General features: G+C 48.0%; 1 protein-coding gene across 1 annotated transcript in view; it reads left to right on the top strand.

Moving 5' to 3' along the window:
- Positions 1–21,077, top strand: part of Ds (dachsous cadherin-related 1) — a 367,500-nt gene extending 346,423 nt beyond the window's left edge. The window contains exons 13-17 of the mRNA XM_076773071.1: positions 5,692–6,637; positions 7,299–7,584; positions 12,054–12,350; positions 16,314–16,770; positions 17,045–21,077. Of these exons, the coding sequence (XP_076629186.1) occupies positions 5,692–6,637; positions 7,299–7,584; positions 12,054–12,350; positions 16,314–16,770; positions 17,045–19,373 (4,315 nt within the window). The 3' untranslated portion in view covers positions 19,374–21,077. The remainder of the gene's footprint in view (positions 1–5,691; positions 6,638–7,298; positions 7,585–12,053; positions 12,351–16,313; positions 16,771–17,044) is intronic.
- The last annotated feature ends 1,242 nt before the right edge of the window (positions 21,078–22,319 follow it).

Below are 22,319 nucleotides of genomic sequence, written 5' to 3'. Positions count from 1 at the left end.
CCGCGTACCTCGTCGTTACTCATATACCAATTTGCCAAGCAAAACCTAAAATCCGTTTATTTCTGTATTCGGTTTGTATTTAAAACGCGTGCCGCGAAAGGCTGGTCGAAATTAAAATTCTAAATCCATCGCTGGGGACGTTACGTAACGGCGGAAGTATTTAGCGTGGTCCTTTGAATTTCCTTATGGCTTTCCCGATCGAACATTCCTCCTTACATGGCTGAAGTATCCGTCGAACGTAGGAATTCTGGTTTCTTGCAACGACTCTGCGATTTCATCGGTTCAGCGTTCGTTGATTGAGTTTTGCAACCTTGCGTTTGTAAAGACACGCAAAAGTCAATGTTTAGCGTACGTCCATTGTTAAGCAGATTTCTTGTTTCGCGTGTTCTTCGAATCCTCCAAGTCTTTGTGCAACGGCGGAAGCGTTTACTGTGCCACTTTGAATTACCTTGTAACTTTCCAGATAGAACGGTCGTTCTTATATGGCGAAGGTATTCCCTGAATGTTGCATGTCTGGTTTCTTGCAACAAGGTTCGTACTCTGCGGTCCCATCGAATTAAAGTGGCGGTGATCATTAGGTTTCGCGACATTGCTTCTTATAGACGCGCAACCATCGGGTAATAAATTTACCAAAAATCGTTGCAAAACACTCGGTTGGTTAGACCGTTACGATTGCTCAATTTATTGCTGGACGATCTCTAAGAGTTTCCGTGATATTTCCCCTTCCACGTTCAAATTTACAGCCCAACTTAGTATCTCTCATCCAGAACGGCCACTCGAAAGAACCAATTTTTCTCTGGAACGGTCTCGAGCCCGTGGAACACTAGGGACGCGCAAAAATTACCCTCGGTCGGTAGCTGGTTGCAGCAGCGGATCGGTTGCATCTTTAATTCCGATTTATCGGTCAATAGACGATTGTTCGAATCCGGAGAACGGGCCGGATTTAAGCGGAAAGTGGCGGCGGGTAGCTTGTTTGTGTGACGGAAGCCTTAATCGTGCACGGCGATCTTGTGTAATCCACGTCCGCCATTACCATAACTCTGCGGATCCAACGTTGGCGGCTCACCGGCCGCCGTTTCGTGCCTTAAATCGCACGAAAGCCGGGGGAGGTTGGCTGCTTTTTCGCCGTTACCACCGAGCGAATTTAGCGTCCCCGTCGCCGTGAGCTATACGCCTCGAGAAATCGCTGTATCGACTTAGCGCACCGGCTGTCCCCCTCCCCTAAACGCCTACCTCTTAGGGGAAAACATCCATTTCATATATCCCAACCACCATGATAAATAGACACATTTAAACTGAGTCAAACCTTTCTTTCCGCGCTCCTGACCGTACCTCATACGCGTCCGATTATGTCAACCATCTTGTTTCACCACTCGATATCTATAGAAACTTACTATCTCGCTATATGATGCTCCAAACTCTCGAAATCCAAGTACATAGCAATTTACTTTTCAAATCCCAAACATCATGCGTTTTCTAGTAGAAGGAACTAGTTCCTTTCAGCTATGATTTACCGGATCCTGTCACGGTGCACACCTTCGACGCAGTGTCTCTTTCTCGTCCAGTTTCTTTTTTCTCCGTGTACCTGTTAGGCGCAGCCGCGAATTGTTCCGATCTCTTAACCCATTTAGCGTCCAGTTTCTCGATCGGTTATTTACAACGAGCGCCGAGACTTTCCCGTTTCCATTGGCGTTCGGTGAACCCGCTCGCTCGCGCCACGCAAACGTCTTTATCGGGCCGCGCTAATTCTAATCTAATTATGCTATCGCGGCAAATTTTTCGCCCATGCTCGCGCTGGCTTTGAATGCATTAATTTGTTCCCATTGAAACGCGGGGCGGCCGTTTAACCGGTAACATTCAATTGCCCGGGCGTTTTTTTCCACCCATTCCGCCGTCAGATACCGGGGGACGATAAGAGCCCAGAGGGGGCGGGTGTAATTTATCGAATCGGCAAACTTTGTCTTTATTAGCGGCTCCGAGGAGTCACGCGAGCCCCGTGCGAATTCGCGGGGCCGCCGATAAGCACCGCCGGGGCCCCCCGATAATGGGTTTCGCGCGTACGGCACGTACGTACGTACGTGCACGTAATAACCTTTAACGAGCGTGGAATAATAATCGAGCGCCGGTAGCGCGCAAGATCGACGCAGTTATTTACGATTTAACCGAGTCGGCTCGCCCCGCACGCTGTCGTGCGATTAAACGAGCTCTGCCCGACCTTTTTCATTTACGCCGGCACGAATTGCCTTTGCCCAGAGATGCCAGATATAATATTCATCGAACCCCGCCGCACTCGCCTCCGCTTCGTTCGGGAATCATTGTTTCTCCGGCACGGATTATGTCGCCGAGGATAGCCACGGCGAATGTAACGCGGGGGACTTCGAGAACAATTCCACTTGGAATTTCGAGCCGGGGTCCACGCATCGGGGACCTATTCAGGCCAGCAACTTATTATTACGTTCCATTATTCATTACACATACTGAAACATCGACGTTGATAACAGTCGGTAGAGGCAACCCCTAACAGATCCCAGACGCCAGCTTGCTCGACGATCAGTCGAGGAGTGTATACAGGGTGTTCGACCAACCCTGGGAAAAATTTTAATGGGAGATTCTCGAAAATAAGACGAAAATCAGGAATACTAATTTGTTGATGGAGGCTTTGTTAAAAAGTTATTAGAAAATTAAATTGAAGATTTCAAATTATTCTGGAAAAATTATTTTTGGTTAAGGGCCTGAATTACGATCATTTTTGGTGAATACTTATACCCCTGAAATCCTACCCTCTTTCGAGAAAAAAATTCGAGTAGGTACTAAAATTTTTAGACGAAATTAAAAAATTTCAAATCATATTAAAAAAATTATATTTAGTTACAGGGGGCAAGTACAATCATTTTTGGTCAATACATATACCCTTGAAATCCTACTTACTTTCGAGAAAAAAATTCGAGTAGGTACTGAAATTTTTAGACGAAATTAAAAAATTTCAAATCATATTAAAAAAATTATATTTAGTTACAGGGGGCAAATACTATCATTTTTGGTCAATAGACATACACTTGAAATCCTACTTACTTTCGAGAAAAAAATTCGAGTAGGTACTGAAATTTTTAGACGAAATTAAAAAATTTCAAATCATATTAAAAAAATTATATTTAGTTACAGGGGGCAAGTACAATCATTTTTGGTCAATACATATACCCTTGAAATCCTACTTACTTTCGAGAAAAAAATTCGAGTAGGTACTGAAATTTTTAGACGAAATTAAAAAATTTCAAATCATATTAAAAAAATTATATTTAGTTACAGGGGGAAAATACTATCATTTTTGGTCAATACACATATACTTGAAATCCTACCCACATTCGAGAAAAAAATTCGAGAAGGTGTGAAATTTTTAGACGAAATTAAAAAATTTCAAATCATATTAAAAAAATTATATTTAGTTACCGGGGTCAATTACAATCATTTTTGGTGAATAGATATACCCCCGAAATCCTACCCACATTCGAGAAAAAAATTCGAGAAGGTGTAAAATTTTTCGACAAAATTAAAAAATTTCAAATCATATTAAAAAAATTATATTTAGTTACAGGGGTCGAATACAATCATTTTTGGTCATTATACATACACCCGAAATCCTACGCATTTTCGCAAAAAAAATTGTTTAACGAATATCTAATGTGAGGCCAGAAATGCTTCCTTGAAATTTCATGCATATCTTTAAATCGTCATAACTTCTGAACGGATTGGACGATTTTAATGTTCAAAAAGCCGAACGCCGCGTATTTTAGTGTAGAATATGTAGCAATTATAAAAATATTCGAAAAGCTGTTCCTTGACCCCGCAAAATGGGAAAACCCCCATAATAATGGTCCAATTTTCAAACAGCCATAACTCCTACAATAGTGAATATATTTCATTGACATTTTGAGGGGAAGTAGAGTTCATGGATACATACAAAAAAGTATTAAACAATTTTTCTGTATAGCGCCAACCAAATTTATTAAAAATGAAAAACGAATTTTTATGAAAGATCGACAGGGAGGTGTCTAAATTTTTCGACGAAAAAAAAAATTTTTAATTAATTCTGAAAAAATTATTTTCGGTTGCGGGGGTCAATTACAATCATTTTTGGTGGATAGACATACCTCCGAAATCCTAACCATTTTCGAGAAAAAAATTCCTGACCTAAAATATAATTTCTGGTCAGAAATGTCTGCCCGAATTTTCATATGAATCTTTAAAACGTCATAACTTCTGAACGGATTGGACGATTTTAATGTTTAAAAAAGCAAACTACGCGTATTTTGATGGAGAATATGTACAAGTCGCAAAAATATTCGAAAAGTTGGTCCTTGACCCCGCAAAATGAGAAAAACCCCATAAAAATAGTCCAATTTTCAAACAGCCATGCTTCCTATAATAGTGAATATATTTCAATGAAACTTTTTTCCGAAGTAGAGCTCATGGGTACCTACAAAAAAGTATTAGACAACTTTTCTGTAGGGCGTCAAACAAAATTGATTTTCGTCTTATTTTGACCTCTAGAATCCCCTATTAAAATTTTTCCCAGTGGTAGCCGAACACCCTGTATATAGAAACGAGCGCTTGTGAGAGAGACGAGAGCGTGGCCCTCTAAAAACAAATACAGGAACTATCCTCTCACAGCTGTTTCTTCTATTCTAAAATGAAAATTCAATTAAAAATTTCTCCTACCACATAGTACGGAAACAATTGTGCAATCAAATAATGATCTTCGAAGGGAATCGAATGCAGATAACTGTGCCTAGTCTCGAGTGTCATAAGTCACGGTCGACAATGTGCATCGTCCAATTGTTTTACATCGTTTACAAAGTTGGTGGTGCGTGGTGGAGAGCGCCTAGGCTATCGGTGCCGAATCGTCGCCGGCGTCGTAGCGCGTTATCGACACGATCTCGTGAGATCTGGTCTCGCTCGTGGGCTAAGGATCGGGGTATATCTTCCGGGTGGTCCATGGGAACGAACAAGGGGAGAACATTGATACACACCTAACCGCGTCGGAGCCGGCGAACGCGCGAGACCCGCGCGGCTAACAGCAATAGCAACAATAACAGCAACAACGCGACACGGGCGTACGCGGCGGCGACGGCTACCGATCTCGGGGGGGCCAGGATGCCCCACGGGACGCGGGGAGGAAGATGGAGACAGTGTGAGAAAGTTCGGGGGAAGGCGACCGCGGTGGGAGAAAGGGACGGAGAAAGAGACAGGGACAGAGATCGAGAAAGAGCGGTCCCCGACCGACCGGGATCTGGTTTTGCATATCGAGCTTCCTTCCCTCTCAAATAATGCATTCAAATGCCACATGGTGTCCCGGTGAAATGACACACCGCTGTCGCGCGGCTAAACTACGTAGATCCCCCTCTTTCCACCCCTCGATGGGGAGTATCGACACTCTAAAACGTGGAATTATTGAGGCAGCATCATCCATGGGAACGCTTCCATCGTTCGAAAGAAAAGCCCTTGTGGAATTTATTCCGAGCGATCGACACAATCGATCCGTCTGAGATTTCTATCATTCATTTACCCGTACTTCTCCATTACAAATATATTTTTTCCGTCTCGATAAATCGAAGTATCGTGTAACCAAATTCTAAAACTGTACTTTCTATAGATACGAATAAGTTATATAATTTCCGTCGACGATGGTTGCAGCCCGTTGGATCGAGAGCGCCAGAGTATCTACAGCTTCGTGGTGGTGGCGACGGACAGCGGGAAGTACGACGCGAGGACCACGTCGATACCCGTCGAGATCCGTGTCAACGACGTGAACGACAACGCCCCAGTTTTCGCGGAGTACCCTTTCCGGGCGAGGGTGTCGATAGGCACGCAACCGGAGAAGAACATTCTCCGGGTGGTGGCGACGGACGCGGACGAGGGTCCAAGCGGGGAGATCGTCTACTCGTTCCTTCACGAGCAGGAGAAGCCAAAGTTCAGGATCCATCCCAGCACAGGCGCCGTCACCGCCGCGTTGTCCCTGTCTCAGGACAACGGGAAGACCTATCACTTGGAGGTGCTGGCCAGGGACAAGGGAAATCCACCCAAGAGCGCTCGAGGACTGATCGAGCTGCAGGTGGGGGACCTGGCCGACCTAGTGCCCGTGCTCAAGTTTCAGAACGAAACCTACGAGGTGGTCATCCAGGAGAACTCGGCGGCGGGCACCGAGGTGGTCCAGGTCACGGCCGTACGATCGGACGGCAGACGACAACACGTTTCCTATTCCCTCGGCTCGGGAAACGACTTTGGCACGTTCACCATCGACGAAGACACTGGTCTCCTGCGGGTCAACGACCCGGCGAGGCTAGACGCCGAACTCTGGACCGATCTGAGGGTGAAGCCTGTGGAGGAGCACGCGGGAGACGGGCACGCGAACACCTGGGGACGGTCCTTGGAGGGCCAGCAGTCCAAGGAGGAGCCCAGGGAAAGCTCCAAGCACGTGCTCACTGTGGTGGCCAGGACCACTGGAACCGATCCTTTGGAAGCTTACGTCAAAGTGGTTGTCAGGGTGTCCGACGTGAACGACAATCCACCCGTGTTCACGCAGACGCAGTACTCGGCGACTGTGCTGGAAGGCAACGTCAAGGGGGACTTTGTTGTCAAGGTATTTATTCTTTGAGACGAAGAAGCTTAATCCCAAATAAAAAATCTTTGTCTGATAGGGGTGAAACGTCGATCTGAGAACCCTCTGTGGTACGAGACGAAACAAATACAGAGGTGTTTTTAATAAGGAATTCTTTGAAAAATCTGCTAAGATTTTTAGAAAATTTCAAATCATCCTAGAAAAATTATTTTTATTTGCAAGGGTCAATTAGAATCATTTTTGGTGAATATACATACTCCCGAAATCCTACGCATTTTCGAGAAAAAAATTCCTTACCGAAAATGTCTGACCATACATTGATATGTTTCCCTGAAATTTCATGCGTATCTTTAAAAAATCATAACTCCTGAACGGATTGGACGATTTCAATGTTTCGAAAGGCAAACAACGCGTATTTTGACGAAGAATAGATATAAATTCTAAGACAGTCCGAAAAGTTGTTCCCTAACCCCGTAAAGTGAGAAAAACCCCCATAAAAGTGGTCTAATTTTCAAACGTCCTGAACTCCTATAATGGATTTCAAGCAAACATATTTTTTACATTCTTTTCTTATGTATTTTGTCCTATATAATCACTTTAGAACAATGATATCCAAATTCTTTGTCCCTTCAGAGGGGACAGCCGAGTGTAAATGGTTAATTTGCGATTTTCGTTTACGCAGCTGTCGGCCAGCGATGCTGACCAAGGAATGAACAGCAGGATCCTGTACCACATCGTCGACGGGAACCCGGACAACGCATTCACTATAAGTCCGCCGTACAGTGGGGTAGTTCGCACCAACATCGTTCTAGATCGCGAGATCCGCGAGAAGTACAGACTGACGATCATCGCGACGGACCAAGGGAATCCCCAGCTGACCGGCACGGCTGCTCTCAGCGTCAGAGTGATCGACATCAACGACAATCAGCCAACGTTTCCAGAGCATAGCATCATCTCTGTATCCGAAGGTGAGTCCCTGTGATATTAAAGCAAACGCCAGCATCTTAGAAATTAAATGCACGCGATAATTGCGTTGGTCGCGTACTCCAATTATGGCGTTTGTTCTCGTTACGGTACGGCGAAAACGAAGGTTAACCAGCGATTATCAGCTGACACTATTCTCGATTGCGTATACGCCTCCCTGTACTCGATCTGTCTGCGTGTCATTTCCAATTAGACCTTTTGCAACGCGCTGGCGATCTAATTGCCCCGATTGCAAGTTCTTTCTAGGATTCGAGACCTATGTAGACAGAAATTTTTCCGCGACAAATCGTTATTTTGGGACGTTGTCGTTTCTGGGTGATCTAGGACTCGTCGAGTAATGATAAAATTGTCAAAACTATGAGTCGAGGAGAAATTGGCGCGCACTTTGGTATACTCACGGTATTAAATATATTCTATCGAACGGCGTATCGGCGGAATAGAAGTGGTAGCAGTCTCGTTTGCGCCGGAGTGAAGTTTTATGGTGATACAAATTAGATAGCGATCTTCGCGTTGCCCCGTTGGCGCGCGAGTACGCGGCCTTTCGTGTCGAACGTTCGTAGAAGTTCGCAACAAGAGCTGAAAGAGAATCGCCGACGCCGCGAGACGAACAAGAAGGAGGCAGGGAAGCGGGGAAAAAGGACGAGCGGGACCACGGAGAGGGAGGAAGTGAAGAAAAAGAGCAACGAGAACCAGAAGTAGGGGGGGAAGTAAAGGAATCGCGGCGAAGATGAGAGAAGGGGCATCGCGACGAAGTTTCGCGATGTAAATTAAACCGAAGACTCGCTCGATTCTCGCTGGTACCGATGACGGCTCGAAACAAGAACAAAAAGGCGAGCCTCTGTCGTCCGGGAGAAGTCAGAGCACCGTACCGAGCGAAACTTTGGCCAATTACGTCCGAATCGCGTTCATTATTTACCGCGTTCCTCTTATTTCCCATCGCGCGACGTCTCTATCGTCCGTAGCCGGGTTACTCCTTTTTCCCCCAGCGTTAAAAAATCTGTTGTTTTTTTTGTTTGCGAGTATATAGCGTCTGGAACACGAGTGCTCGATATCCTGACGAAATCCGAAATATTCACCGAGCTACGAGAACTGAAAATGGCCCCGGCGAAACTTCGACACGAGGGTGGCAACGATTAAGAAATTGACAACATTCATTTTTCTAAGATTGTGAATGAATAAAAATGCTCCTTTAAATGTGGAGAGAAAATATTAAATACAGTGGGGCAGATGACGGTAGCATGCTCGAGGCTGGCGCTTGCGCGTCAAACTCGGGGCCCACCTCCGCCGGGTGCCGTTCCATTGAATCGTATCTGTCAATGGGGAACACTATGAGAAACGAAGAGGGGCCGAAAAAGCCGGCAAACGACGGCCGAAGGAAAGAGCACGAGCTACCCGAACGAGCATTCACAGCCTCGCCTAAGTTATGCAGATTGTTCCGCAACAGTTGGACTTTAATGCCGGCATAAATCCTTTGCCACTTAACTTTATACTTCGAGAGTAGTATGCACTCCTACCACGGCTGACGCTTCTCCGTCCTCGTTCCGCGCGCCCTTCGTCCTGTTCTTCCTTCCCTCTCCGTTTCGCGGTCCCCTTTCGACCTTTTCGTCTCGCGGCCGTCTCTTTCTTGGACCGTTTCGCGACTCGAGCCTAACGGATCATCCGCGCTTCACTTCGCCACGCAGAACGTCTCTTTCCGCGCTCGCGTGGGCGGACCTTCCAACGAATTTGCCCGCCGAGCTATCCGCTAAACAGATCTCGATTTCTTTCCCGTTAACTTGTCAAAATTCAATGCGATTCTTGTCCATAATTATCCGCGACACTTTCGGGGGTACAAAGTCGGGAGGGAAACACGAACATTAACCCCTTGTCGTACAAAGTTCTTGATGTCAAGTTTCACAACCACGAGGTTACTCATTCGTCATCTTACGGAAACAGAAAAGGAGGAATCTACAATGTAAAGGAGACTGTGTGATCAATGTAAGAAATGGGAAATACAGAGCACCCACGCACCCAAATAAAGAAAAACTGAAACTTGAAATGAATTCTTTTTCGTGGCCATTTCTTGTACGAAGAAACTTAAACAAAATTAAGCAAGTTTGACAAATTATTCGAAACTAAATATGTCGGAATTTGGAGTGGTTTTGAGGCGGTTTTGGAGCGTTTGCGAGTACCTCGCGCGAATGAGAAACGATCCCGAGCTCGCGACCGGTCGTATTTCAACGAAGCGCACAGTAATTGTTTTTAATTATCCCGGTGGACGCGGCGTATGTAATTATCGTTGGGCCTAAAACGAGAGGTGCGGTTTTGCCGATGTTTGATAGCCCCCACGCCTTTGTTCCTGAAGGGGCCTCGGCCGCGTACGTTCGCCGGGAGTACGCATGCCCGCGCGCGACCGCGACCAAGCCGAAGGAGGATTTAATCGACAGCATCGATCGAATCGGTTCCGAAAGTGGCACTGACACGAGAAATCGAAACAATGGTAGACCACCGTCGAGCGGATTTTCCGTACAAGGAGCACACCGACGACGTATCGTATTCGCGTGCACGCTCGCCGCCGATCCGCGAACGCCCAGGACCTCCGGTAATCAGAATTAACTCGATATAACTTACGAAGATCGAGTGCTCGACTTAGAGAATTTATTATTTCGAGCGGAACTCGACGACGATGCGTTCTTCGTGCGCTTCCGCGGCATTCCACGCGATTACACGCGTTTACCATACCGCAAACTACCGATTTTCCGACGCAAGTTCCTACACTCGACCGTAGATCCCTGAGAACACTTTAGTCGATATGGTAAAACTTGCAAGCTGCTACGAAAGCGTTTGCACTTGTTCGAATGAACAGTTTAATCGATTTGGTGAGAGTGACGAGTCCATCCTTGTTCGAACAGCTCAGATGATGTGACAGAGGCGTTTTCATAAGAGACAGGAATTCCTACTCGACCAAAGAGTTGAGACGATGTCGTAAAATGCGTGGGCCCCGGAACCACGGCACACTCGCCTATCAATCGACTCGACAAAACAGTAAATCCGGGCACTCGAGCGCCCAGGCGTCGTAAACGGTGTTCGATTCGACTAAACAATTTAATGGACGCGGTAAATAACGTTAGTTTATAGTAGTGTGACTCGTCGACCGTCCTCGACCGGACGATACGTGAAAAGCGTCGACCATCAATTTTCTATAGCCCGTCCCTTCCGGAAACTGTCGTGCAAAGGGGTTGGCGCGTCCCTGGCCTAATAGAGAGATCGTACCTCCACTTCCGAACCGACGAACACTACCGGAACTCGAGGAGTACAGAGTGGGCTGGCCACGTGGTCGTCGGAGGGACACGGCCGCTCTCGAAACCGATTTACACGACTTTAACGATCGGCCGTGAAATTTACGAGCGGACGTGGCCGCGTGCTAGTCCTCCGGAGCCAACCAGGCACACCGCTCCGCGAAATAATTCTTTTATTGGCGCAGGTGTTGGCTCCGTTCGCCGCGTATCAAACGACCCGCCTCGCAAAATTGCGCTCGAGACGTTTGCGAGCTTTTCGCTAATAACGATCTTCTCGCGAACGTTCTGTCGACCGCGTAAAATTAGCGGAGGGTCAAATTAACAGATTTCGAATTTTTTTTAGGGACCACGGGGACAACGAAGTTTACCATTTAAATGAAAAGTTTTCTCAGAAAGAAAAATGTAATTTTCAGCAGATTATAGTCGAGGAATCTTGTTTTCGATATCCTGTCGACTACCGTGCGCCCAGCCCTTTCGTAATTTGCCCGCAGCACGCTCGAGATTATCGCCTACGATGCGCGTACGAATCTTTCGAGGGATTCGCTCGGCCTTCTTAGCACGAGCGAGATAAAACGAGCCGATAGTACGGATTCAATGCATTTTAAACGCGACTCCCTGCGAGTGTCTTTAAGTTCGCGGAAGCGCGCCCGGTCCCCGGAGCCCCAACGCCGCTCTATATACATACGTATCGCGAATGATCGTACGCCGGTGACAAAGTGGCTTCTCTGCCCCGGGTAGAAAAAGACGAGGAAGGACCAGGGGCCCCGTAACGACGCCATTCATCAGTAACAACGGTGTCTGGCATTGTGCGACGATAAAACGACCGCCGGTTCCATGTCGCGGTTAAACGGTTCGTCAACAGCGACCCTGTGCTTATTTCATATTTTTCCAAAACACTCGTTCCTCGCAATTTCAAATCCTGGACACTGGCAATTTAGACTTCGCGATTCATAACATGAATACTCTAAAAATACGCACCCAGCATTAATTGGCAGTCTCAGATGTCGCGTGACAAGTACGCAGACTAAATTCTTCATCATCGACACCCTTAAGTGCACATGCAACATCCTCAAGGATGTAAACAATTTTTGTACCCAAATCGTAAACCAAGGATTTGGAGATCGTATTTTTAGAGTATCATTTGGATATTAACGTGTGAAATTTTTTTAACGCAGGTACAACGGTGGGTACGGTGTTGACGACCATCACGGCGAACGACGTGGACAGTTCGCCTGCTCTGATCTATCGTTTCGGGAACGTGACGAACCCAGGACCGTTCAGCATCGATCGTTACGGAGGTAAGGTCGTTCTACGGCGACGCCTGGACGCGGAGACGCGATCGGAGTACAGCCTCCAGGTGATCGCCAGCGACGGGATCCACGAAGCTACCACGGACCTGATAGTTCGCGTCACCGACCTGAACGACAACGCGCCGAGGTTCCAGCAGTCGGCGTACTTAGCCACCCTGCCAGGTGAGTAACACCGACAGAAATCTCTTGGAATCTCCGTGGATCGTTATCGCGACGCTCGGACGCGCGACAAATCTGTTAGGCAAGACGGTACAGCTATTTTGATGCTTTTAATCGCTGAATCCCACGAGGAACCCGGGGAATTTCAGTTTTTAATCGATCCTCTCTTGGCAGCATCGGGATCGCAGGAATTTATCCGATGTTATCCGACGCTTGTTAATTCTCCCGTACAGTGGGTGGTCGAATTATTAGTCAAGCGCGTTAAAAATACATTTTCCAATTGACGAAACAGGCATTTTCAATGGGGTCAATAACTCCTTCATTATACGTCAAGTTCTCGTTGGTGAGAAGAGCTTTCGATAAAATTTCGAAAGGCCTCGAGTATTCGTTATTAGAACTACTGCAATTTTCGTTCTTTCAACGCATCAACTTTCGAATCAACGTTTAGTCTCATGGAAACAATTAATTTTTGTATTTTAATCGCATAAAGAAGTTACTGCTTAGACCAGCGATTTAATATGGCGACCCAATGAGAAACAAAGTAAAAAGGCCCAGAAAGGCCTCCACAACCGATGGTTTTTGCCGTGTTTCTTTATCGTAAAAAGGAAAAACAACCTCGCTTAATAGGCGCGTACCACACAAAATATGAATACGAATATAAATTGGACCACAGCTACCTCGACTCGGGGGCTCGTTGTACTTCCACTGTACACTCGTACGATTATCAGACGATAAATATAATTCTTGACACGGAATATAATGACTTTGAAGCATAGGGTTTCACGGTATCCCATATTACTCGGCGCGCTATTCAAATTTAGCGTCACTCGTTCGAAGGTAATAAAGGTGGATATCGGTGGGGCCCTTCGAGCCTCTCGTCTGTTTAATTACGCGGTAATAAAATGCCAGGTTATCGAGTCCTGACAACCGCGTCCGCCGGGGAGACGGAAAAATGAGCAATTGGTGCCATCGAAGGCCACGCGTCCAGAATAAACAATTCGATATTTCATCCCTTCCGTTCATAAGACCCTCGCGATAATAAAATTAGAAATACTTGCTCGCTGTTTCTTTTTTCGTAAGAATATTAAACGCGCAGCCATCACTGACACCATTTATTAGAAAGTTTGGTCCTTTATTTTGATAGTCTTAGTCTTTGGGTCGACGAGGGGAGGAGCTCGACGGCCTTGAGCGGCCAGCTGACTGTTGGCCCAACGACGATCGTTAAAGGGTCGTCTATTCGATCGACATTCCGTCGAAGAAATCGCGCCGAACGGGGAACGAGGGCCCGCTGAGAGGGAGTGGGGGGACGTAGGAGGGGGACGGGCCCCGGGGCAAGCCCCTCGGCGCGAAATAAACGCGAGTTTAAAAACTGGTTTTTAGTAGACACGCGTTGTCCTGTTGCCCGTGTTCCAAACTCGAATTGACACCGCGCCAAGATAAAGCACGCGAAAGAGACGCGACCAACGAACGGAGGAGGCGCGCGAGAGAGAGCAGCAGGGTGAAAACGATGAAAAAGAAAGTCGGGAGAGGAGTGGTGGGGGAGAGAGGGGACCGATGAAAAGCTAGCTGCCCGAACGGCGAAGGGAGCAGCGAAGGGAACGGAAGGAGAAACGGAGACGGATGAAAAGAAAAAGGGAACGTGACGCGGACGGGTGTATGGGTTAGAGGGAGACGCTGCAGGGACGGACGGGGAGTATTGCGAACGCCTTGCACATAAATAAACGCGAGGACACCGTTTGCCAGGCAGCCGAAAAGCCGCCTTCGCTGCAACCGCCGGCCGAGATCGCCCGCTTCGAGGACTCTCGAAACTTATTAAAAATACATAGGCCCGCGCCTAATGGTGCATTTCGGCGAGGGGGGGGGGGGGACTGAGGGACCACGAGGGAGGGCTGGATTGGCAGGAGGTGGATGTGGAAAGAGTCGAAATGGAGAACCAAGGGGGGAGGGGGAGCTCCCACGGTGATGGCCTCGCGAATTTGCATCTCCTTCTCTCTTCGTCTTGCACGAGGCCCCTCGCTGGAACCGCGAAAACGGCCAGAGAACGACGGAGGGGACAATGGAAGGGGCCTGAAAATATCTTGCTTCGCCGGGAAGCTGATCGATAACGACGCTGAGACCGCGAATGAGAAAGAGAAACGCTCGAGTCTACGAGTACGAGTGTGCAGAAAAATTAAGGGGTAGCGAGCAGAGTTATTTCCTAGTTATTTCGAAGTAGCTTCGTTCACCCTGTTCCGCGAGGGATGAATTTCACCGACGTATTGAGGTGTCCAAGGGGGGCAGGGTATATTCTAGAAGGGATTAATGAAGGGAGAAAGAGAGTCCTCCCACAACCGGTAATAAGAATTGGTCCCAGTAAGGCGTCGTGACGCGAACACGCATACGTCCACGGTCATACGCACCTCGCAATAATTATAGAGTACCTGTCACTTCTCGGTTAAGATCCCCACCTCACCTCCTCCTACGAGGTCGTCCCTACCGCTTCACCACGGACATCCCCAAAGGGCTGCGCGGTCCGTGAAGTTTTATTTCGGCCTCTCCGCCCTTTCCCCGTCTCACGTTGTCTCCGTCTAACCTGGTCGTCGTCTGGTCTCTTTGTCTCCCTCGCACGCTTTGGGTCCGGAGCTTGGCACATTAATGCCGAGTTATCCGACGATTTGAAACGCATCGAAATGATTTTTGTACGCTGCAGCGGAGCCGGGGCCCCACGGCTCGGCCGGCCGAGCGATTTATACAACTGGTTATTATTTCATACTTCCGTTCAGCCCGATGTCAGGACGGCTTATCCTCCTCCTTTACCGAGAAAAGAAAGAACTCGGAGGTGGTGGCGCGCCGGTGGTGCTCCTCGAGGACGTACCACCGACAAAAAGAGGCGGAGGGTACTTGACCTCGCGCCCGTGATACCCCGATCTTTGTTCCGGGCCCTCCTCGACCACCTTACAAAATCGATCCCACCCTTCTCGAGTCCCATTTTCCTCCCACCCACAGGAAGACTTTCGTTTATTCAATTCTCATCTGTTAAAATATCGTTAATCTACCTAACGAACGAAGTAGTAAAACTAATAAGATGTACAGTCCAACGAGTTTAATAAGAGCCCCGAGGTAATGGCTGGAGAGTGGAATAGTGAGCGACAGAGATGAGGGACCAGGCGATTAAACTATCCTCCACACATGTAGCCTAACTAATGCGACGATAAAAGAATCTAGAGAAGTTATCTCGATTCAAACATCATTGGAGACCTCTTATTCAAATAATTCCTCTTAAATATCGATAATCACTGTTCTTAGTGCTCGTTTCGCAAGTAAAAGTTTCCCCAGAACTATTACTTGGCAAATGAGACAGCCGAAGGGACGACAGGGACAGCAATCTTAATTACCCGCGTCAGCCGCAACATCGTCGTTCGTTTTATTTCTGAGGGGAATTGTAAACACGTATCAAACAAGATGTACAACTCGGCGCGTGCAAGAACCCCGGGGGTAGAGGCTGGAGCGCGGAGAACGGAGTGACAGGGATGAAACCGAGCGATTGGTCTATCGCTTAGGCCCATTACCTAGCAAACAAGTGTCATCTGATACTGTTCGAAAGAACGGAGATTACGAGAGGACGATAAGAACCGACCGTACAACCGAATCAATGGGCCTTATTTATCTTGCTGAGCTATAATTGATACGTATCGATACGACAGTCGCATACGTCATGCCTCAAACCGCTTGTAATGCAAAAATCGAGGCAAAAGAACCGCGCCGGACTCTGGAATTCAAAATCGATACCTCGGGGCCTGACGACCAGTTTTTCGACGAGCCACCGTCGAAGCATTTCTATACTAACGTTACAGACCTCTATTTTGTAAATTTATCCAATAGAATCACTTTGGCGATGTCGATAGAACTCTATTCTCGATCAACGATCCAATTTAGAATTTAACCATACGATCGTCGTTCTAACTCTGTTTCTTTTTTCCTGTTTAGAGGGACGCGGAGACCTCCAGGAGATCCTGACGGTGAACGCGACCGACGACGACCTCACGGAGGACAACAGCCGCGTACGATATTATCTGCTGAAAGCTACCAAGGGCTTCTCGGTGCATCCTGTGACCGGGGTCCTGACTGTTAATCGTACCGCGATACCCAGGCCTCTGCCCAAAGAGGTGGAGCTGGCCGTGGTGGCTGAAGATTATGGCAAACCACCCGCTTCGTCCGTGAGTTCCGTAGTGGTCAGGCTGAGCAGTCTGAAGAGCTCGCTGCCTGGCAAGGAGTACAAGATCACGGCTAAGGAGAACTCTTTGAGGGGCACCACGTTGATGAGGCTGTCCGACGTGGACCTGTTGGACGGTAGCATCGTTGCTGGCGACGAGAGCGGAACGTTCGAAGTGTCCAGGGGCAAACTGATCCTCTCCAAAGCCCTAGACAGAGAAACAAAAGACAGGTAAGAACTAGTTCCACAAGCTTATATGCAAGTTTAATCTGTTAGCAAGAGTCTACGCTCCTAAAAGAGTTTCTTAAAATCTTGTTTTTGGACAACTGGAAACTAACATACCCAGAATTTGTTATAGAATTTATAAAATACAAGTTAAAATTCAAGAGCCATATCTAGATTCATTTTATTTGATTAAGATTAAATGGTGTGTTTCACCACCTTGCCAAAGATGCCCAACAATAACCAATGTTATCTCCATGCTAACGACGACTCTCGTTTGCAGGTACGTTCTGCGCCTAGGCTCGAAGAACGAGAACATGACGACCGGTTCCCTGGTAGGGGACGAACCCGTAACCGTGATCGTCACCGTGGAGGACGTGAACGATAATTACCCGCGGTTTCTCGAGGAGCTCCACCAAGTGTCGATCAAGGAGAACGCGGCTCGCGGGACCATCGTGGCGACGCTGCGCGCCAAGGACGACGACCTGGCCGGAAGCGCCGCCGCGAGCCTCGTGTACGAGATTACGTCTGGAAACGACGGTGGCCTCTTCCGGGTGGAGAAAACTACGGGCGCCGTGCTGGTGAACGCGACCCTGGACTGCGACCTGGAGCCCGAGATCTACAATCTGGTGGTGATGGCCTGCGACAGCGACCCAACTTCGCCGTTGTGCGCCCTGGCGAGGCTTCGAATCCGTTTGGAGGACGTGAACGACAACTCGCCCAAGTTCCCGGTCTCTGAGTATCTGGAATTCGTGGGCGAGAACGAGCCCATCAGGACGACGGTCTTCTCCGCTCGCGCATCGGACCTGGATCGCGGTATATTCGGTTCCCTGAACTACTCCATCGTCTCCGCGGCGGCGACCGGCTTCTCGGACATCGACGACAGCTGGAAGCTGTTCGCCGTGGACGCCAAGTCCGGCACAGTGACGACGCGCGCCGTCTTCGACTACGAGCTGAGGAACCGGTACGCGTTCACGCTGAGGGCTACAGACACTGGGGGACGAACCGCCGCGGTGAGGGTCAGGGTGGAGATCGAGTCCAGGGACGAGTTTTACCCCCAGTTCACCGAGAGGATGTACAGATTCGGGATCAGAAGCGGGACCCAGGTGCTCCCGGGGACGGTGATCGGCCACGTGACGGCGACGGACCGCGACAAGGGTCCTGATGGACGGGTGGTGTACCAGCTGACCTCCCAGCATCCGTACTTCAAGCTGAACCGCACCACTGGGGCGCTGATCGTCAAGCAGAAGCTGATGCACATCGACATGGACGTGGAGGAGTCCTCGAGGCTAGTGGTGAGCGCCAGCTCCGGCAGACAGGGTTCCTTGTCGAACATGACCGTCGTGGAGATCACTCTGACGGACGACAACGACGTGAACGAAGCTAGAGGCGCGACAGCGCTGGCCACTCCAACGGACGTTGGTACCAACATGGCCGTCGCGGCGAACGGGGGCCTGGCAGACTGGGCGCTGGGTCTGCTGATCGCTCTTCTGCTTCTGGTGGTTGCCTTCGGGGCCATATTCCTGTACCTCCATCTTCGTAATCGCAGACACAAGAAACCGGGAACGAAGCCTGGTCTGAACGGCGAGAGCAACGCCACGGCTTCCAACAGTTACGTGGACCCCAGCGCCTTTGACACGATCCCCATCAGAAGCGTGGGTGGCGTGGGCACAGCGGGTAACGTGGGTTCCGGGAACGGCAATGGCGGGAACGGCGGCGCCTCGTGTCAGTTCGCGCCGCCCAAGTACGACGAGATACCACCCTACGGAACTTCTGGCCAGTCGGGTCAGCAACAGGCCACCTCCGAGCTGTCCGGCAGCGATCAGTCCGGATCTTCGGGCAGAGGCTCGGCGGAGGACGACGGGGAGGACGAGGAGATTCGAATGATCAACGAGGGCCAGCAGACAGGAGACTCTGCCAGCGATCTGTCGGTGCACAACACTCAGGAATACTTGGCCAGGCTGGGGATCGTCGATCCTCCGGCCGGCACGCCGCGCAGGCCGCCGGAAGCCCTGCCTCTCGACAGCCTGCACCTGTTCGAGGACGAGACCGCCACCGAGGCAGACATCGCCACTCTGATCTACGGGAAGATCGGCGAGCCTGGAAGACCGATGTCGGGATTAGAGGTGCCTGGTGGTCCGTCCATGAACGGATCCTTGAGCTCCATCGTGCACAGCGAAGAGGAGCTCACAGGTTCGTACAACTGGGACTACCTCCTGGACTGGGGTCCCCACTATCAACCCCTGGCGCACGTGTTCAGCGAGATCGCCAGGTTGAAGGACGACGCCGCCAGTGTCCAGAGCGGAAACTCGGGCAGCAGCGGCAAGACCAAGTCTGTACATAAAGCTCCACCCCCGCCGTTGTTGACTTCCGTCGCCCCCAGATCGCTGGCGGCCCCCGCGCTCGCCAGAGGCATCCTCCCCAGGTCCCCCATCAGTCACGACGCCTCCACCTTCCCCTCCGCCGCTCTCAGTCCCAGCTTTTCCCCCTCCCTCTCACCGCTGGCCACCAGAAGTCCCAGTATCAGTCCGCTGGTGCCCCCAGCCACCCAGAGGTCCAGTCAGACCGCCAACAGGGGGATCCCGGTCACCGACGCGGAACTCAGGATCTGAGGATGCCTCGAGACCGACTCCCAGGGGTCACTGGGCGAACGTTACTATTCGCCGCGGCTTGAGATGGGCATAACCGTGTTTCGAAAAGTATCGGAACGATGAATAATGCATCGAGAATTTGTATTCTGATACGTAGCCAAATGCTCAAAAGTGTTCGCGCGTTGTTTCGGTAGCTGTATCGAAAGTTGTCGTTGCCTTGTGTGCTGAATATATCAGCGTTTTACGTTTAATACCTGACCGAGTAGAGAATACTTCGATTACGTATGGTCACCGTGGCGTTTGCTCTTTAATTCATAATAAGTAAATTAATTCCCATATTTATGAGAAGTCGCAAAGATCGAGCAAAATTTTACAAATCGTTCCAAATCGTTTTTAAATAATTTGTACAAAATCGTCTAGAGCAAACGGCGCGTAGAACCGGACAAGTATTCTTCGTCGATCATGAATGGGGCCCCGAATATAAATTACGATTTAATATTTGACGGCAAAATCGAATGCGAACGCGCGAACGTCGATACGTAAATCGCTACGGAATACAAATCGGATTGTTCGTCATTCGTTCCGAGCGGGCCTGTTCAGTATTTTAGAGGCGTATCGATTAGGAAATCGTTTCGATCGTGCCCATCCCTGGACGCGCGAAGTCGTTAGTGAATATGTAATCGACGATCGAAGAGAAACGCGAGAGACACTTTAGTAGAAACCTAATTTTGAGACTCTGTCGCGGAGTGTAGCATAGACTCGAGCCGATCGTGTGATTCCAGTGTGCAGCGCGTGTATAAAATAGAAACTCTTAAGTTGACTGACCTTCGACGGGACCGTCGGAGGCGCCAAGGTGCAAATTTTTTTTTTCATTCCCTCCCCCCCTCGTGATATATATGTATACATAGGCGAGCGCCTCGTTTTCGCGCTTGATAATTGTTTGTAGATAATCTCGCGTACGCGCGGGCACTTCGTAGCGCGTGCTTGAAAACGCGCCAACACGGCGAAAAGGAGGCGATTACGCGATCTCTCCTCTGCGATGATATTATATATCGGGTGTACGATACGACTGTTACTTGCCGTTTCGATCGTCGGCCGATCGATAGATGAAAGAATACTCGAATGTAAATACGAGACGCCAACGTGGGGGCGTGTAACCGCTAAGCAATCGGTGTAAATAAGACTCTAACGAACGGACAAAGGAGAAGTGACGATATTATTTCGCCGTATAATCAAAAAGATAGACTGCCGTTACGCGAACGAATTCGACGTACACGCCATGCTCGTCGAAACGCCGCGGATTGTACAGTGACCCAAACGTTTTATAGTTTTTTTTATTATTTTTTTTTATTTCTTTTTTTGTTCGAGACCGAGACAAACAGGTCTCGAATGTTTCCCCGAGCATGGCGCGACGTCACCGCGTCGAAAATGCGTCGTCGCGAGCGAACTGATCATTCTAGAATTCGCGACTGGGCAGATTCGGACGCGCCATTTAATCCCTCACCCCCTCTATCTCTTTATTTCTCATCTAATTTTTTTACGTTGCGTTCGCCAGCTGAACGAAATCACGATGTAACGGAAGACGGAACGTCAGCCAAGTACATATACATAAATGCTAGAGAATAGATATGTCACATTTTGTATAAAAAAAAAACAAACTCTTTGTACAAAGACTCTCCCGTGAGCCAAGGATCCACGTGACGGTGGATTTTAAATAAATGAATTTTTTAGGAATCCGTTGTTGTCAATCATTCGCATCTTTAGAACAGCTATTTCGAATTTATTTTACCCCGAGTGGTTGTCTGTAATGTGTATTTTTAAGAAAACTCGAACGGGGTAGGTTCACAAATTTTTCGACGAAATTGAAAATATTCAAATCGTTCTGGAAAAATTATTTTTGGTTGCGGGGGTCCATTACAATCATTTTTGGTGAACAGGCTTACCCTCGAAATCCTACGCACTTTCGAGAAAAAAATTCCTTACCGAAAATCTAATGTCTGACCATACGTTGATATGTTTCCCTGAAATTTCAAAAATTTTTTTAAATCGTTCTTCAAAAATTATTGTCGGTTGCAGGGGTCAATTACAATCATTTTTGGTGAACACACATACCCCCGAAATCCTGCTCACTTTAGAGAAAAAAATTCTTTACCAAAAATATAATGTGTGAATAGAAATGTTTCGCCGAAATCATAAAACACTTTAATTAATTTCATGAAAAGTAGTACAAATATACAGCTGCGCTTGGGAAGGAAGCACCGCAGGATAATAGAGGTCACTGGACCGTACAAAATTCTCCTGCACAATTTTTTTTCATCATCGTATTAGAATAGAGCTGTCCTGACAGCCTAAATCGAACAGGCGTACTTTTCTTTTGTATCGAGTTTCGTACTCGTGTACCCTAGGACAGCTGGCATCATTGGAGGGTACAAAAGGGGGGACATAAACCCCTTTGGTCTCTATGGCTATAGGGGATTGAGCCCTTCCCCTCCATTGATAAAAAAAATCTATTATTCGAATTTAAATCCCTATTCTTTGTTAGCTTCCTCGAGGATGAAACGAAACACTTATATGGCAACATCAATCTTCAAAATCTAGACAATTTAATCGCTTTTTTGGTTTGTGGCAACTTACATACAGGGTGTTGGGCCACCCCTGGGAAAAATTTTAATGGAAGATACTTCTTCATTAAAAAGGTATTAAAAAATAAAATTAAAAAATTTCAAATCGTTCTGGAAAAATTATTTTCGGTTGCTGGGGTCAATTACAATCATTTTTGGTCATTAGACATACCCCTGAAATCTTACCCACTTTCGAGAAAAAAATTCGAAAAGGTGTGAAATTTTTCGACAAAATTAAAAAATTTCAAATCGTTCTGGAAAAATTATTTTCGGTTGCTGGGGTCAATTACAATAATTTTTGGTCATTAGACATACCCTCGAAATCCTACCCACTTTCGAGAAAAAA

This window comes from Colletes latitarsis, chromosome 9 (genome assembly GCF_051014445.1).
Source record: "Colletes latitarsis isolate SP2378_abdomen chromosome 9, iyColLati1, whole genome shotgun sequence".
NCBI lineage: Eukaryota > Metazoa > Arthropoda > Insecta > Hymenoptera > Colletidae > Colletes > Colletes latitarsis.
The sequence above is the reverse complement of the archived record's forward strand: the minus strand, read 5'-3'. Positions and strand labels throughout refer to the sequence as shown.